General features: G+C 43.8%; 1 protein-coding gene across 3 annotated transcripts in view; it reads right to left on the bottom strand.

Moving 5' to 3' along the window:
- Nucleotides 1–19,334, bottom strand: part of SIK2 (salt inducible kinase 2) — a 125,557-nt gene that overhangs the window by 30,885 nt on the left and 75,338 nt on the right. For all 3 annotated transcript variants that reach the window (XM_075546580.1, XM_075546577.1, XM_075546579.1), the window contains exon 4: nt 6,424–6,585. In XM_075546580.1, the coding sequence (XP_075402695.1) occupies nt 6,424–6,585 (162 nt within the window). The remainder of the gene's footprint in view (nt 1–6,423; nt 6,586–19,334) is intronic.

Here is a 19,334-nt window from a genome sequence, read left to right as displayed (position 1 = left end):
GGCCAGCTGCCTAGCCCTTTCCCAGACTCACTCACTCGAGGCCTCCCTGACAGCCCAGGCGGGAGAATAGCAGCAATGGCCGGTGGAGGTACAATGTGGGCCCGAGACATCCACCTGTCCCATCGGAGAGCTCACAGCGCCCAGAAGCCTTATCTCCATATGGAGTAGTGTGGGGAGAGGAAGATGAAGGGGGGTGGGAGACGAAACAAAAGGAAACCACACCTCTGAGCTGCTTCCATCTTCCAGGTTGAATGGCCCACTAGACGAGGCTTTCTACCCCCATAAAGAGTTACCATCTTGGGAAGCCACAGGGGCATCAACCCTGTCCTCTAGGGTCGCTGTGAGTCGGCATCGGCTCGTTGCCAGTGAGACTCAACTTTAGCGCTAAGCAGCGTTGGAGAGTGTCTTGGTACTCGCTGATGTGAAGCTCTTTATATTTATGCATAACACTGGGGATGGGAGCACACCACATGGTGAGATTTTTATAAGTTAAATAAACTTATAAAATCATCTCTCAGTTCCAGGGTACAAACCTTTCTACTTCAGAGAAGTAGAAAGATACAGAAACTCTGCCAGAGGATCTTCTATTAAGAAAAAATGAGAGATGATGTGACACTGTTGGTCGGGACAGGCGGCTGGTGTCTGATGCAGAACTCGGGCAAACGAGGCTGCTCCCGCATTATTAATTGCATCTAAGGGTAGTGAACACGCTTGCGACGGGCTGTTGACAGCAGGGCTGGTGGTGTGAACCTACCTGGGGACTCTGGAAGAAAGGCCTGGTGATGTGCTTCCCTCCATGATTACCGGTCTGTGGAGCGGCTCTGCTCCTTTAACACACGGGCTGCCAACCACCATGTTTAAGGTCCCGGGGTGGGGTGGGGTGGGCGGGTATGACGACAACAACTGAGTTTGCACCAAACAGATGCAATTTACTTTACAAATGATAAAGTACTCATGTTCTTTTAAGATGCATTAGGAAGACTTTAAGGCTTTGGTTAAAAAATAAAGTGCTGCAGAAGGTTATGTGGCCATCACCTAGACTCAAACATACACTGAATACAAAGAGCAGCTATCTTTTACTGAGTGCTTCCACGGGGCCAGAGCTGTAATGAACAATCTGCTTAACATTTAAGTGGCACCAACTGTGTACCAGGCACCATTCTAAGTAGCTTGCAAATATTAACTAAAGTCATAATACTATGAGATATGAACGCCAAGCACCCCCTCTTAGCGATAAAGAAACCCAAGCCCAGGCAGAGAGGGCAAGCTGTCCAAGGAGAGGCAGCCGTGAAGTGGAGGAGCCAGCACCGAGACCTCAGGATTGTGGCGCTCAGGCCCACGCCTATTTTCTGTACTGCCTTCATGTCTGCATTCACACTATCATGTTCCTGAGAAACTTAATTAGGAGCAAGCAAGGTTCATAGGTTAAATTGCCTCAAGGTCACATAGCTACCAAGGGGTAATGTCAGAATTCACACTTGGACTGCCTGATTCCAAACTCAGTTCTTTTTATGGGAAGTCCTGTTTGAGTTGGGATTTAGTTTAGGAAAACTTCTGTTTTCAGTAATTCATAAAATCTCATGGTTATCTAAGTACTTATTAGCAACATCTTGGATTGAGGAACGTCAAAGAAGGAAACGGAATGTTCTTCATCTACTTATTCTCAACTTTCACCTGAATAGCCAGAGCCAAACCAGTCAGGAGGAAGCAGAGCCAGGACGGCTCAAACTGAAAGAGAAAGCATCCTTGCATGCTGGCGATTACATGGTAGTAAGTGTATGAAGTCTTTGCCCACCGGAGGGCCACAGTGCAGATGTCGATGGCAAGACCATGTTTCTGGAGTAATTAAAATGAGCCAGGCCTGATCCATCGATTCCAGTTTCCTGTTTACAGACACAAATATTTTAAGTTTAATCTGATTTTGACTAGTGCTATTTTTCAATGTCAACACACATGTTGGCTAAACAATGCACTTAACACATTTCTTCAGCCTATTTAGCAACGAAAAGATCTCACCAGTAAAAGCGGCAGAGAAAGAAAGTATAATGAGAAGGAACAATGCTGTCTTTTACCCTGACATTTTGCAATCTTTTTATCTCTTGCCTGAGTGTGGTGAGTCCTTTAAAATCCAAGAAGAATTTTCAGGATCAGAAGATGATACTCTTAAAGGGAAAGTGGGGCCATGAGAAAGGTATGAAAACCATGGATAAACATAGATAACCTGCCCACTACGATGGCTAAGATTAACAAACAAACAAAACCTAGAAAATAACAAAGTTTGGTGAGGGAGTGGGGAACCTGGAGCCCTTATCCATTGCTGGCGGAGCTGCAAGACTGCAGCAAAATCGCTCTGCAACCAGAACTCCCAGATGACCCAGCCCAGCACTTCCACTCCTGGTCTCCCCCCAACGACGTGACAGCAGACACACAGTAAGAGACTCCCAGACCAGTGTCACCACGGAATTGCTCCCAGGAGCCCAAAGAGTCTGTTGATGGAATTTGAAGACGTCATTTGGAGTGAATTAAGCGGATGAGAAAAGGCAACCATTGCACAAACTTATACATAAAAAGGCAAGAAAAGGCAACTATATTGGGACCAGAGCTTACTGTTACCCATACATTCGGAACGGAATTTCAAATTCTCGTGGGGCCTGGCTTTTCTGGAGCAATGGAGAACAGAGGAAACTACTGCCCGGAGATCATCTTTAAGCCTGACACCAGAGATATCTCCAGAAGTCTTCTTGAAACTGAACAATGGCTTAGCTCAATGAGTGGACAATGGGGTGTCTTGTAAGGCCAGCGGCTCCACGGAGGGAAGATGAGTCTGTCTGCTCCCAGAAAGGTTTACAGCCTCAGAACACTTCCCACTCTGACCAGCACGGAATTGACTTGATGACAGTGAGCTGTTTTGCTCTTTTATCTACATGGTGAACCGACAACCCCTTGAGAAATTAGATAGGAACCCTAGAGGACTCACTCCCTCACTGCCACTGAGTCAGCTCTGACTCACGGCGACCCTCGACCACAGAGCAGAACTGCTCTTGTGAGCGGCTGAGGCTGGGTATCTTTACAGGACTAGAAAGCCCCTTATTTCTCTCTCTCTCTCACTCGCTTGCTCACTCAGTTTGCAGCCCCGTGGCTAACCCAGGCCTCTGTGGACGAAGGTAGAGAGTTGGTGTCAATGAGGGAGGAGCAAGGCGGCACAGGAGGGCACCTGCAGAGACTGCGGGACCAGTTGGCTGTGTGTACGCTCAACAATGCCAACAAGTAAAATTTAACGAAAACAAAAGTTCTGGAGAAATCTTTTAAAGGTCCGAGAACACCTCTGAACTTTGTACAGCACATGCAACCCAGCCTGGACCGGCCACTACCTACTGGTCCAGGCTCTTCGCTTACCACTTCTGGCTGGCACTGCCTGTGCACCCTGCCGTCCCCCTCATAAACTCTGCGCTCTCTACCCAGGCCCATCCACTGCACCAAGCAGTCCGTCTCCGGCCCCACCGGCGATGAAGGCCTTCCTGGTGGTCGAGTCTCGGCTAACAATTTCTCCCTGATGGTTCAGTCTCTCTCCTAACCTCATAGCCTATGAAACAATGATCTTTTTGTATTCCAGTTACTTGAAGATGTTCTTTGTTTGATTGTTAATTCCTGTGAGGACCAGTGCTTGGCCTCTCTTTTGGTGGGGGTGCTGTTGGCAGCGTTTTGAATTACGAGGACTTCGCCCAGGAGCATGACGACTTGTCACTGACTCGCGTGTCTAAGTGTAGGTATGCTCTGTAGGGTTGTAATGGCTAACTTCTCAGAAGCAGGTGACCCTGCCCTTTTTCTGAGGTGACTCTGGGTAAACCTGCCCCTCCACGCTACTGTTTGGCAGTTGTGCGCACTAAAGGTCTGCACTGTCGCATCACATATGCTTAAGAAATGTCCCTTTTGATTTGGGGGTTGAGGGTAACAGAGAAAAGACTGTGGGCAAGAAATGTTTGAGGCCTTAGAGATGCATGTGTGCATAGATGTGTGCATGTAGTTCTATGTGCGAGAGCAGGAGGCACGGGTATCAGAGGTCTAATGTCCGAGGATGGACCACAGTTTGGTGAGCACCCTGAGGAATACCTGACAAAGGGGCCTGGGAGCTGAGCACGGGCGATGGGTGAAGTGCAGACACTGTAGACACAGACCTATGCTTTTTATCTGTGGCGTCTTAGCAAGTGTTTCCTCTCGCGGAGTTTCAGCTTTCTCATCTGAAATTGGCCCCTCGTTTCCAGGGTGGCTGAAAGTGAAATGCCACAGCGCCTGAACATAGTTATGTTATGTTATGTTCTTACACCTGCTCATGAGGAGAGAAGCACTTCAGGTAACTGACACTCTAAATCATTAGAGGAGTTCCCAGAGGAACAGTAAAAAACGGAGGTAACAGCGAGCAAGACAAAAATCTAGATATGTCCCAAGAACCCCAGAAATACTGAGCGTTTTCCACTTCCATTTTAGGCCGGAACTGTAGAAGGCACACTGTACCCGGGGACAACCTGGTCATCGCCAGCATCTTCTCGTTGCCACCTTTTCCGGTGTTTGACTTTGAAACTGTCTTTGGAAATGTTCGTGACAGTGCCCTTTGTCCTGCACACAGTGGAGCAGTCAAACTCGCCCTTTTTCAGCCTGAAAGGACGTCTAGAGCCCTGCTGAGCAACCAGTGGGTCTCTGTGAGTTTTTGTTTGGGCAACAAGGGAGTGTAAAGGTGAAGCAGGATTCCCCTCCTTTGTTCTTGCAGAGCTGGGTGTTCGTCGGTGAACACCCTGAAGAAACTGCACAGGCTAACACTTGTCTGTTGCATGTTCAACTCAACAAATGATAATCCAGTACCGAGTTTTATAAGCATGGGTCTCTAAAGAATATCTGTTAGGAGTATTTTTGTCTTAGTGGGCAAATCTGTTGGGACACATACACACAGCTTACAGAATGTTAAGTCTGTTCTCTCGCCTGTAACATGTATACAACATTGATGTTTAACAGAAGCTAAAAACATTTACCTTCCCCAAAAGACCCAAGGCAGACCCCGATGGGAAATGACATAGACACCAAATGGTTCAATTCACAAAGCAGTGGCTTTTAAATCAGACTGTAAAGCAGAAAACCAAGGCTGCAGATTTCTCCTGAAAGACACTAAGTCCAGCGAGAGTCCAACCTAGGACTCAACCAATGACCCCTGTCCAGCTCCTCTCCCTGCCTCTCTTTCACACCCTACAACAAAACACCACTGCTTATACTTCTGCCAGCTGCAGCAAGTGTCCCTTACCTTCTTGTGAAGTCTACCCTACACCCCCAATCATGCTGCGTCCCTCAACTCCACCCCCCCACCCCCGTCAACCTCTACTGCTGCTTTTCCAATAATGCATTTCCGATCCATTATCCCTTTCCCACTTCACCCCATTCCTCGACCCAAACCTTTCAATGGACCACACAGAGGCCCCCCCTTTACCTAGAAACTGACACCTTCCTCAGATTTTACATGGAGCCAGTATTTCCCTGTAGCGCCCACACCAGTCTACTTTCAACTTTTCTCTCGTGCCTGTGGTACTTACACCGTCTGCCTGGAATGTCTATGTGTGTTACCTTGTTGGCAAGCCTGTATTGCCTTCCTCAAGTCTAAGCTCAACCCGTTCCTTCTCTGCAGCGCTCCCCTGGCTCCTCAGGGCGAGTGACACTCCCTCACCTCCACTCCCCCTGCGCTTCGCACGCACATGCTCATTCACAGCAAGGCCACACTACGCTTGTGACTATATTGATCTCCATTAGACTCTGAGGATCAAAGGAAAGGACTCTGTGATTTGTATCCCCAGTACTGACACATATCTATTGACTGAATGGATGAGAGTTTGCCCAGGTGAATAAAGACATGGACGTCAAATATGAAAGTTTGTATAGCTGTGGAAAGAGTGGGAAGAAAAAATGCAGAAGCAAACTCTACCCCTATTACCCACATTATGAATTAAAACAATATTGGATCAGAGCATTGCAAGGTGCTTTTGTGCCTCAAACCTTTCTTGTTCTACATCCGTCACCTCCTTCGTATTTTCTCTGCATGGAACCTCCCTGTAGCCCCCACCCAGTTAGAAGAGCACGCGACAGCATGGGTAAATCCACTACCCATCCCTCAGTCACCCTCACGCTCATGCAGAGTCCCCACGGAGGCACTTGGCCACGAATCAGACGGAGGAGACAAACCAGACCTCATTTGTAGCCCGATCACTGTGTCTGTTCATAATGAACTTGCTTCCCTTTTAATCACTCAGCAAGCTTTGTGTAACTGAGTGATAAGATTCACTTTGAGGCAGATTGATGTTCTCGGGCAGAATTGAACCTGATGAGGTGCCCGAAGGTCTGGGCCAGCACACAGGACCTGCATTAGAGTCACCTGTGTCTGCTTACCTGCGATCTTGATGTTCATGTTTGTATCCAGCAGAAGATTTTCAGCTTTGAGGTCTCGGTGTACAACCTTCCGACCGTGACAGTATTCAACAGCAGACAGGATTTGCCAGAATTTGCGCCTGGCCTCGGACTCATTTAACCGGCCGTGATTAGCAAGATAATCTGTAAGAGGGGAGAGGGGGGAGTTTAGAATCAATCGCCACAATAAAATAACCCATCACAGTTCTCAGAAGGCCCTGAGTGGAGCAAATGGTTAATGCAGCTGGCTGCTAAGGGACAGGGTTAGAGTCTCACATCACGTCCCCCAAACCAGTCATGGAAAACCCTGTGTAACACAGTTCTGCTCTGACACACCGAGGGTCCCTATGAGTCTGAATCGACTCAATGACAATTAAAACAACAAAAATCATGACCTTAACCTGGCCCCACATAACTTTTCAAATGAACATCAGTAAGAGTTCAAACAGAATGCTAATTTCCACATTCCCTGCCTACAGAAGTAAACCCAGTTGCAGTTCAGAGGAATGCTGAGAGCCCACAACCAGACTACAGCAAGCGGCGAAGCAAAATGCCCACGATAGCAATTAAATGCCCACGATAGCAATTAAAAAATAGTCCTGGTGCTTTATGCTGGCACCAGGACTCTGTGACCTTTATGTTGGGCTTGTATCGAATGTTCTCTAACCAATACTTTAAAGATGAAATTCATGTGAAGCAAAGAACAGGGGTCTCTAACAGTCTACCAAACAAGGGACATAATTTTTTTTTAAAGAAAGGGCCATTTTTCTTTTTAATAGCATTCTTTTCATTTGATTGTTACACACACCACCTGTAACATGAGCTAACAGGGGTACCTGGAAGTTGCTTCAACAGTTCACCCACTGCTCTCCTGGACAAAGGGGCAATTCTTCTTCAGCTTGAGAGCTGTCCACTTGTTCTCTAATTCCAACACTGTCCTGACAGCCAGGTACTCTAACTAGACAACTGATGTAATTTACGAGGAAACTGCAAATGAGAGAGATTGGGTAACCTGGCTGATTTTGAATAATTGGTCAGTAAATGGCTGATCTGAGACTAGGGCTTCTACTGTACCAAGGTTCCTTCCACAACTCTGCCCTTTCCCTTAAATAGTCGCTAGCAATTCAGCAAGAAATATTTTTCTCTTCTCTGAACACCTCAACAAACACACACACACACACACACACACACACACACACACACACACACACACACACAAACACACACCCTCCCCCCCCGAATCCCATCACACTGTGCTTTGGAAAACGGATGGTCTCATGAATTTTTCTGTCAGTAATATTATAAGAGGTGCAGTAGTAAGACTGCCACACTTCACCACGTTATAGGTGTTAAGTTTTTAGTGGACACTTTGTCTATGCTCTATCGACTACTCCCACAGAATGGGATGATCACATCACAAGTCCTCCTCATAGCTGCCCATCATTCTGAAAGGTGGGAAAGGTCACTGATCACATAAGAACGATTATGTAGAATTTTCATAGTCAAAATTTTCAAATTGTTGCCAGGGTGACTGCTGAAGAACTGACAAGGGGGCAGAGAGAATTTGTGTCTTCCTAGCAGTAAATGAGAGTTTCATTTCGAATCCAGGGGACCCAGACACTCACGATAAAAGGTTGGCCCCCTTAGGCAAATAACCCACTGAGGAGAATGCACCTTGTCTTCTCATGGGAGTATCTTTTGGTTAGTTAACAATTTATTAAAAAAATGTTTTATTGGCATACATTCATATATTTAATTTAATCATTCAATCGTACTGAGAACAGTCGCGCAATCATCACCGCAACCAATCTCTGAGCATTTTCTTCTTGTCCTCATTGATGCTGGTCTAGCTCCCTATTCCCCCACGCTCCCCTGCTCTGCCCCCAGGTAATCATCAATCTAGCTCCTGTCTTTATAAGTGTACCTATCTTGGATTTCATATACAGAAAAATCACAGAAAAACACAAACATGAAGTAGACCAACAATCCTCACAAAAATGACTAGACAAAGCGGAGAACAACTTCAAAGGAAAAGAAAGCAGAAAATATTGAGAACTGAATACTATAATTTTAAAATGGGTCAGAGGGAGATGGCGGCCTCTAACACTGTCACTTCACAATGCCTTTGTTTGATAGCGAGGCAAACATTCACAACTCTGCAACAATTTCTTTCTAAGACTCCACACCAAATGCTACCAAACTGTGCGGGGCAGTGTTTTCACGGTCAAATGAATGACTTCTCAGATAGACACAGCTTCTCTTTGTGGAAAGTGCTAAGTCAATGTTGGTAAGGGTGAAAGCTTCTTGCAGTTCCAACAACACAAAGAAATGTAAGAGATTCAATGAACAAGTGTGAGCTGATAGATAAGGAACAAGAACCTAAACCATTGCTTATGAAATGAGTCCTGGGAGGCACAATGGAGTTCCCAGTTACTGTTTATTGAAGATAACCAGTCCAACCTGGCACTGCCACAGTCGAGGGTTGGGAAGAAAGACAATGACGCTTAGCACCAGGAAGGGTACTGTTTGAGAAAAATAAAAATTAGTTACACGTATAGAGACACAGAATACAGGAACCCAGAATCACTGTGTATTTGCCAACAAATACAAAGGAGGCTTTAAAAAGTTCGTAGGAAAATGGAATTGGAAGATCATGGAAAATTTCCAAGAACTTTTTGAAGTCCTCTCCTACAGGGTGAGGCACGTGACAGCACCCTCTTCAAAGATGCTACTGCCAATTTTAAGCAAATATCTCAGCAAGGTTTCCAGTACATCTGTTATTCCCCCCCCTTTTTGGGGGTGTGTGTGTGTGTGCCTGTGCAGTGTGGTGATCCCTGAGAACTGTGACATGTGCTGGGGAATCTGTGATAGAAGGAACCCAGGCAAAATCTGTGGCCACAAATGTAGCATCAGTTTAGGGACACGTGTGCCCCTGCGAGGAACGCTGTCATCAGTACAAGTCAGGGCGCCAGGTTCTCAGGAAGGTGCAAAGGGCATACTTGAGTGCCCCGGTCAAAGCCGCATTTCCTAACAATGTGAGAACGGAGCGGCAATCCTCTATTAATCGCCTATGTGCACATTTTCAACAAACGGATGTCTTTCCCCTTTCTGTTACACTTGTTCTGAAACGTGAAATAGAATGTTGCACTCGCTGCCTCGAGCACAGAATCTTTCACGCTGACATCTTGTGTGTATTGTCCTCCTGGTAACTCGGTTGTATTCTCTCCACTCCCCAACCCCCTCCCGAACTTCACCTTGGGTAAGAACTAGGTAAAGGCTTTCAGAGCAGATGATGGCTTCCATTCAACAACCCGTTGGATTCAGCTCACACACTACAGTCTCCTCACTGCACTGTCCATGACCCCACTTCCTCCCTGCGCTTCCATAGCCCATTTTTCACGTATGATGGCCAGCAACAGATAGGGTAATTTAAAAAATTCAACTTTCACTACTGATAGTTTGGAAAATACTGGCATACACAAGCAAACGGGGAATTACAATACAGTTTGATAAAAGCTAGCATGGTGATAAATACATCCTAATCATTGTTTATTGCTGACAGTTTTTTAAACCTATTTTAAACTTCACATAATGAGCGTTTCAAGCACATATGAAGATAAACAGTAGAATACATTCCTTGGATTTCTAAGTTATCAGCATTTTACCACATTTGCATCATTTATTCTTCTCTTCCTTATTGCTAGTATTATCATTGCTATAGTATTTTAAAGCAAATGTCTGACATTATTTGCTGGAAGCTTTTGTTGTATATATGACAACTACTAACAAAACTGACCATTCATTGCTTAATATCATGCAATTAATCGTTTTTGCTAGGTGCTGTTAAGTCGGTTTCAACTCAGAGTGACCCTGTGGCCATGCTCAGTCTTTGCTATGCTTGAGCCCACTGTTGATGGTGCTCTGTCAATCCATCTCATTGCTGAACCTCTACTTTACTAAGCATGATGTCCTTCTCCAGAGACCGCTTTTAATAAAATGTTCAAAGTATGTCAGCAACAGTCTCACCACTCTTCCTTCGAAGAAGCACGTGTCTTCCAAGACAGACTAATATTCTCTAATATTCCATTTGAATTCAAATTTCCTCAATGGCCTTAATTTAAAAAGGAACCAAACAAGATACGCAAGCTTAGTTTGTTCTTGGTATCCCTTTTACCCTGGAACAATTCCCTGACCCTGTCAGCCCTTGCCCCTTCCAGACTTTTCCACATGGTATTATTTTTGTGAAGAAACTGGGCTAACCATTCTACATTCTGGATTTGTCTTTTGCATCCTCATATTGTTTAATATACTCTTGTATCTCCTGGTTTTCCAGTAAATTGGGATTCAAATATACAAAGTAGAATAGCTTCTGTTTTCCTTTCTGAGGGGAGCAGAGGGCAAGAACATAGTATAGATGCATCTCTAAGACAGAATAAGGAACCCTGGTGGTGCTGTCAGTAAGCGCTGGACTGCTAACCACAGGTCAGTGGTTCAAACCCACAAGACTGGTCCTCAGGAGAACAATGAGTCTGTCTACTCCTGTGAAGATTTACAAAGGCATGGAAGCTCTACATGGGGTTGTGGGAGACAACTGAGTTGGAAACCATTCATTCGCAGTGAGATTAGAAAGAATGGAACATCAATGATCCATGGGTTCTGGGGAGGGAGAGCCTGACCCTTCAATTATAAAGGTTCTTATTTATTAGAACTCTTAGAGGGCTTGTTCAAAGATAGATAATGGACCCATACCCAGGATTTCTACTACAGTAGGTATTGGAAGGGGACCAAGAATTCGTATTTGTTGTAAGTACTGAATCCAGGTGACGTCCTGGTTCAAGGGCCACACTAAGAACCAGTACACTAACAGTTTTAACACTTACTGGGGTCGATACCTGTGTCAGTGATTCCATTAGAGGTTGCAAACTGCTGAATTCCTAATTAAAAAATTTCTATCACATTTTAGATGAAATTCTTCTGTAACATGGAAAGTTTTCTCTTGTCACCCAGGGCTCTTTGGTTCCCCTGAGATAGACCTTGAACAGGTCAGGAAGAATGAACACTTAATTCCACGGTGACTATTAAACTTTTGCTGTTCCTGCTGTTCCCAGACCCAGTTTTGGTTCTCTAGCGTCACGATGACAGACATAGCACAAATGCGCGGCTTTCACACCAGCCTATTCTCAGTGTAGAGGCTAGGAGTAGAAATTCAGGGAACCAGGCCTCAGAGAAGGCTTTCTCTCTCTGTTGATGACATAGTTAGGACCTTGCCTCCTTTAATATACACGGACCCAGCGTTTGTTGGAGATCTCATGTGTCTTGCAGTCAATTTTCCCCTGGGTCCAGAAGGTTCTCAGCCCAGGGACCCTGGGTCCAAAGGATGCGCTCTGCTCCTGGCTCTTCCTTGGTGGTAGCAGGTCCCTCTTTCCCTGCTTGCTTCTCTTCCTTTTTATGTCTTGAAAGATAAAAAGTGATGCTAGGCCACCCCGCAGGGAAACTTCCCTTATATCAGATAATGGCTGTGACCCGAATAAGGGTGTATACAGTCTTTCCTAATCCTTTACAACCAATTGATTATATCAGATCACACCACAGGGGATTATATCACATAACTACCAAATTATGTCATTATATAAGTGCCAAACAATGAGAATCATGGCCTAGTGAGGTTGACACTCATATACATACATATATTTTGAAGTGGTGGTGGTGGTGCAGAATTCGATCCATGAAAGACTGTTGTGAATCTAGTGAAAATAGTACAAATGTATGAGCACACATGAAAAATTTTATAAGCAATTTCCAGGGAATTTGTAAAATCTCATGTTTACAAGGAGGAAAAAAAAAATCCAGCATTGGAGGATTTCATTCACGGATTAAAGTCGTTATAAGAAGAATCACCAGCTTGACCAAGTACCTTTGACCTTTCCATGGTGCTTCCATTGTACATCTGCACAGATTTCCTTCTGCTACTGCAGTGTTCTCAACACTGACTTCATCTTTCTTTTCACAAACTTCACTGCCACCTTCTAAGTCACTACAACTTTCATCCTACAATCATTCAACCTCAAACATTCAAGAGTCATCTTCTATCAACCCCCCAAATTAAGAACAAGTGAAGCCCCAACAAGTACATTTCAAGTTATACAGACCGAAGTTTGATATAATTAATCAATGTTTTCATTCTGTACTTATGGATAGATAACAAGTGTAAATTTCACAGCACAATGTCCGGCTATGGGCCTGGCATAATAAATGTCCAATAAACGTTAGCTGTTCTATTCGTTATCATCGTTCCCTAGTGGCACCCCCTTTCTTCCTCCAGGAATAGGGGCAGTGTCCCCAAATGCTTATTAAAGAAGGAGAGAAATCCAGCCAACTGAGTGCCCTTCAATTTCAGTAATGTCAGAAGTCTTAAACTATTACCTTTCAACTTCCTACTCTTTGGTCAGAATTTACTAGAATTCTGCAAAGCTGGATCTGAATAATAATAATACCAAAGATGAATACCTTATGAAATCACATACTTAATGTTTTGGTCAAAGGATTTAACATATAATTTCATCCGTTTATAATTCGGAAGTAAAGTTAAAAGACGAATGCAATTACAATATTTTATACTGAAATAATCTTTTTAAAAAACAACAACAAGCCAAGAACCCCTCAGATATTAACTGCCGGTCCTGGTCAGCAGTGCTGACCTTCCCACTCCAACGACTGGCAGTAGCGGGCGAGAAAAGGGACTTTCAGGGCTGTGTCCCAGAGCTCAAGGAACGCCAGCGCAACCAGCTCTGTCCTCGCTCAGAATAGTCTCAAGCCCCAAGTCTTTTGAGCTCCATATTCAAATCTCGAGTCCTCATTGGCTCTGACAGTTCTTTCCTCTAATCACTACAAAATGTGACACAAAGCTCCTCTCTTTGCAGGTCAGTACCCCACAATCTTCTGTTAACTTCACTTGTATTGTTTTTACCCACCAATCGTGGGAAAAACACGGCTAAAGGTCTCTTACATGAAACTAAAAACCAGTCGTTTAAAGCACACTAGCCTCTATATCACCTTATATACTGTGTTCTAGAAGATAATAAATGCATTAGGTGGACAATCTGTATTGAATTAAGATAACACAGATTATCTTATTTTTAAATATTAAATTATAACATTATTTATATTATCAAATTATAGTAAGCCTTTAACCTGGAGACATATTCATGAATACAAAACTCTAGATTTTAAAATATTTTGCATTTCTTTTTTATGATTTTGTAAGCATATAATCATTTCAAATTACATCTTTGACAAAAATGAAAGGAAATTGTTGCCTGCGGTAGATGCTGCCACTTTAAAATTGTGCTTTCAGCCATTTCCCTACGTCAGACTATTTGCATCTGTTAGTTCTTAAAGCTATTTGGAATTGTTGAAGCAAAACCGGTATCTTCTAAGAAGCAGAATGAATTTTCAGCTGCCTAGTGTAAAACTTTAATGGGTAACACAATTGACTTCTGCACCAGTATGTTCAAATGTTCAGCAACAGGAGAAAGCAAATATAGTCCAAATGATTTATTATGCTCACATGGAAAACAATAGATTGCAATAGTTGGTAAAAGTAACCAATAAAAACACACAGAAAGCTTCATATGGGGAGGTTGTACTCTGATCTAGAGAGGAGCTGAGTTAGAAGCAACTTGATGGCAGAGGGGCTTTTGGAAGGGAAATTTCTAAATATCATGGAAATGAGCTCTAAGGTAAGACAAATGTGATTCTGAATGCCGGCCTTAACTTTTTCACTTCTGTGTGATCTTGAGCGAGTTAGTTAACCTTTAACCTGAAGATTCCTCACCTTTAGATTGAGGAAGTAGTGACAGTGATAGTGACAGAGGCGATGTGTATAATGGACACTTGCTTGGCAGGCGATATGAAGGTTACCTCATATGGAAGTAACTACGAGGGTGCTCATGGGGGGCAGTGGTGGCTCAGTAGGAACCCTTGTAGTGCAGTGGATTGACCACTGGGTTGTCAACCAAAAGGTTAGTGGTTGGAACCCACTGGCCATTTTATGGGAGAAAGAGGAGGTGGTCTGCTGCTCCTGTAAAGAGTTATTGTCTTGGAAACCAATATGGGGCAGTTCTACTCTGTCCTACAGGGTCACCTCAGTTGAAATCGACTTGATGGCAGTGGGTTTGAATTTCTGGTGGCAGCTCAGTGGTAGAATTCTCACATGCCACTCAAGACACCTGGGTGTGATTACTGGCTAATATGCCTCAAGCACACCTTATACCTGTCTGTCAGTGCAGGCTTATAGGTGGCTGCCATGCTAAATGGGCTTCAGAAGAGCTTCAACACCAAGACAAACTAAGAAGAAAGGCCTGGTTTTCTACTTTTGAAAAACCAGCCAATAGAAACACTATGGGACATAATGGTGGAATCCTGTTGTGCCTGGGGTGCTGGGTTGCTCCGCAAGGTTGAGCCAATAGCCAACCTCAGCCCTCCTCGACCACTCTGCTCACGCAGAAATGAAGAGCAAGTGGCTGCTCTTGGTGGGCGGGTCACAACCTTATCTTTTGTTCACACAGGAATTCTAACTTGATGGCAATGGAGCCTTCAAGCACGTCATATTTTCACATCTACCTCTAGGTTTCTGTGCACAGAGTGACTTGCTTGCCCTGCTGCCTACAGTGTCTCATAAGAGTCTAAGTAGTGATGACAAAAGTGATTCTAACTATGGGGCTTTGAGATTGACCTGATTAAAACAAAACAAGAGTTGAAGAAACTTACTTGAAATACTAATTGGGCAAATCGAGGCTTGAAAGGATAGACATAGACAGATAGAATGTGATTTTTGGCCCAGTTTCTCTGTGTATATAGATTTAAACTTTGTGGAAAATAGAATGAAAAGCGAACGACTCTGTCTGAGGCCTCCTGGACACAAGAGTGGTAAGTACAGTCAGCACAGGCCTACTTGCTCAGTGATACTGACTCTCTTCAGGCACTTTGAAAGCACAGTGCTTTATCAGCAAGGACGCACACGAGGAAGAAAATGGCGGCTGAATGTGACTTTTTAATGTGTAAGAGCCATCGTCTGACTTATTCATTCAACACGCCTTCGTGGAACGTCTGTGTAAAAGGCAGTACGCTGACAAAAATTGCAATGTTAGCTTATTATAAGGGCCAGGAAATAAAGGGATGGGCTGGGTCAGTTTTAAGTAAGTGGCTGCTCCTATGGGGAAGTGCTATCTTAGCTGGGGATGGAGAGGCAGTGGGAGAAGTCATGCTGGGACAAGATTCAGCATATTCACACAAGCAAAAGGAGGCCATTGAGGATGACACATAAAGAGCAAAGAAGGGGAAAGGCATATGATGAATCCAAAGAATGGCAGTTAAACTGAGCAGGATTTACAGGTCGAAGGAGGGGTGCTATTTAAAAATATTGGGAAAAGCAATTCAGGGTTTTAAGTAGGTGAGAGATCTGATCTAATTTACATTTTAAGAACACTTAGAATTACCTGAAACTGTGAACTGCATGAAAATAAATTATACCAGTCCGATGAAAGCAAAACATTAAAACAGAGCATTTACCGTAAGTATCTCCCTAGTGGTGCTGTAGGCGCTCTGGTGGCAAAGTGGTCACTCGGCTGCAATCCAGAAGGTTAGCAGTTTGAAACCACCACACGCATGGAGAGAGAAAGGTAGGGCTTTTTATTCCCATAAAGATTCATAGTCTTGGAAACTCACCAAGGCAGTGCTAACCCTGTCCTATAGGGTTGATTAGAGTCAACTTTGATTCAATGGCAACGAGTTTGTTATGTCTTTGGTTTTCTGATGGTCCTGCTGGGTAAGTGCTCAACTGCTAACTGCAAGGTCAGTAGTTCAAACTCACCAGCTGCCCTGAGCAAGAAAGGCAAGGCTATCTGGTCCCATAAAGATTTGTAGTCTTGGAAACTCTATGGAATAGTTCTACTCTGTCCTATAGGGTCGCTGAGTTGGAATTGGCTACAAGATACTGGGTTAGGTTTGGCTGTGTGCGTGGTCCCGATAAGGGATGTGGGTTGTTGTTTTTGCTGTTAAGAACCAGGAGGTAGGTTCTGACTCACAGCGACGCTGTGTACAACAGAACAAAACACTACCCTGTCTTACTCCACCAACACACTCATCACTACGTGTGAGCCCACTGTGGCAGTCCACCTCCTTGACGGTCTGCCTCCTTTGGAAGACTTTCTAGTTCACCAAGTGGGGTGTCCTTTTTCAGGGACCGGTGTCTCTTGATAACATGCCCAAAGTATGTGTGATGAAGTGTTACCAGCCTCGATTCTAAGGAGCATTCTGGTGTACTTCTTCCAAGAAAAATTTGTTTGTTCTTTTGGCAGCCCGTGGTACTTTCAAGATTCTTTGCCAACACCATGATTCCAAAGCATCAATTTTTCTACAGTCGTGTCCAACTTTCATATGCATTAGGAGGTGGCTGAAATATCTTGGCTGGGTCCCGGGGCACCATAGTCTTCAAAGGGATGCCCTTGCTCTTCCATGCTTGAAAGAGGTCTTGTGTAGCAAATTTCCCCAATGCAATGCTTCATTTGATTTCTTCACGGCTCCTTCCATATCGTTGATTATGGACCCAAGCAAAATGGGCTCCCTGACAATCCAATCTTTCCTCTTTCCTCTGCTGTCATCTATGGGTCCCGTTGTGAGGATTTTTGTACCGCAGGCTGTGGGTCTTGATCTTCAGCAGCGTATGCTCCATGTCCTCTTGGCTTTCAGCAGGCAAGGTGGTGCCACCTGCATGTTGAAGATTGTCATGTTCCACTTTCCTCCAATCCCCATGGCTGGGGTCTTCTTCAGACAGTCCTGCTTCTCCAGATAATCTGCTCAGCATGCAGATTGGGAGCCACAAGTAAATAAAAATCAGGAAAATAGAACAAAATACAAACCAATTTAAAATACACATGAGAAAAGAGGGTTAAATGGTAAAAACGTTAATCAGCACTTCCAGACAATAACAGGAGAGATGTTATGAGGCAGCAGCTGGCTTACAGACACAGATGAGATACTGTCTGAAACACAGGGACTCCCTTCATAGGATCTAAGAACTATAGCTGCCTCCCTTCTTCTGACATATGTAGTACTGTTTTATTCACTGTCCTAGCACTATGTCTAAGCAGTGATTTAAAAAAATAATGTCAACAGAATAGCCTGGGAAAGCAACAAGACTCATATTTAATAGCACCAGATGATGATGTCATCTCGGTGGTATTAAACAGCCCAGACAATGCTCTAAGTACGTATTTTCATTTTGCCTATTTTTAATCATCTCCAGAGGACCTCGAAGTCTGTTGTAAATTATTTCTGAGTAATGAGTATGACTGGACTGATAAATGAGTCACTCTAAGCTGATGTTGTATGCTATTTACTCAATTTATGGTAGTGTTATAATAATATTTATAAATGCAATCTGGTCACACTTCTAACACATTCTTTACACAGATAAATACATCCAGATAGCTATTTTGATATGCAATTATTTCTTAAGCAAGAGAGCAATGTAGTCTAAAGAACAGACTATGGCTTATTACCATATATACTAGAGTATAACAGACCTGAATATCTGTCGAGGCACCTAATTTTACTACATAAACAGCATTAAAATGTGCTGAAAAACTCAGCTGATACTTGAGTGTATATGATAATCCTTTTTTGTTAAAAAAAAATCCAATCCCCCCACCCTCCGCCAGTGATCCAAGTAAGTTTTATAAAACAAAAAATAAGCTTCAGGTTTACACAGGCACCTCAGGGTATAATCCAATTTTTAAGAACTAGGCTTCAAATGTCAAACTTGAAGATTAAGATGCTGATAATAAGGAAACAAAATTCTTATTTTGGTTTACACACACACACACACACACACACACACACACACACACGAAGTCCTGCTGGTGCGATGGCTAAGCAGTTGGCTGCTAACTGAAAGGTTGGCAGTTCAAACCCACCAGTAGTTAGTTGCACAGGAGAAAGGGCCTGGGAATCTGCTCCCGTCAAGATTCTGGGCCAGGAAATCCTACTGGGTAGCTCTATTTGGTCCCAGATGGTGCACTATGACGCAAAACAGGCCAGGTGGCCCTTGAACAGCAATAACCACCTCAACCAATGTCTGCTGCTGAAGATGTCACATTGTTAGCAAATACCTGAGGTCCACGACACTGTCATGGTTCCCTCATAAGTCAAAGGAAAACGGACACCGTTTCTTTATCTTCCTTGTGTGCAGGTTTTCTTTAGGAGAGTTGAGAGAGTGAAAACAACGAAGCAATACTGGATGAGTGTGCTCTGAAACGGGGCGAGGGAAGCAAGTGTGCGGATTCATCTGTGCTCAGCAAGAACAGGTTTTCAGTGAAGCTCTTTTCATACTTACCCTACATATACACCGACCCGAATGTCAGCCGAGGCACCTAATTTTACACAACAACTGCATCAAAAATTGTGCTGAAAAAACTCGGCTTATACACAAGTATATACGGTAGCTAAACAGCAAATCAAATTTCTTGGCTAATGGCTGACTTCATGAGAAGTCAAATACTTTAGTTTATTAGCCAGTGGCTTAATTATAATGGATACTTAATGGGACCACAGAATTTGGAAGTCAAGAGGACAAATTTTTTTTTAAGCATAGAGTAGGTATTGTTGTCATTTTCTTTTCTTTTAAAAAAATGTCAGCTTATTGGGGGCTCTTACGACAATCCATACATCCATTGTATCAAGTACATTTGTACATATGTTGCCATCATCCTTTATTTTTTGTCAAGCACATTTGTACATTTTTTGACCTCATCATTCTCAAAACATTTGCTTTCTACTTGAGCCCTTGGTATTAGCTCCTCATTTTTTCCCCTCCCTCCCCACTCTCCCTCCCT

The sequence above is a fragment of the Tenrec ecaudatus genome, chromosome 4, assembly GCF_050624435.1.
Source record: "Tenrec ecaudatus isolate mTenEca1 chromosome 4, mTenEca1.hap1, whole genome shotgun sequence".
Classification (NCBI taxonomy): domain Eukaryota; kingdom Metazoa; phylum Chordata; class Mammalia; order Afrosoricida; family Tenrecidae; genus Tenrec; species Tenrec ecaudatus.
This window is presented reverse-complemented; position numbering and strand designations above follow the sequence as displayed.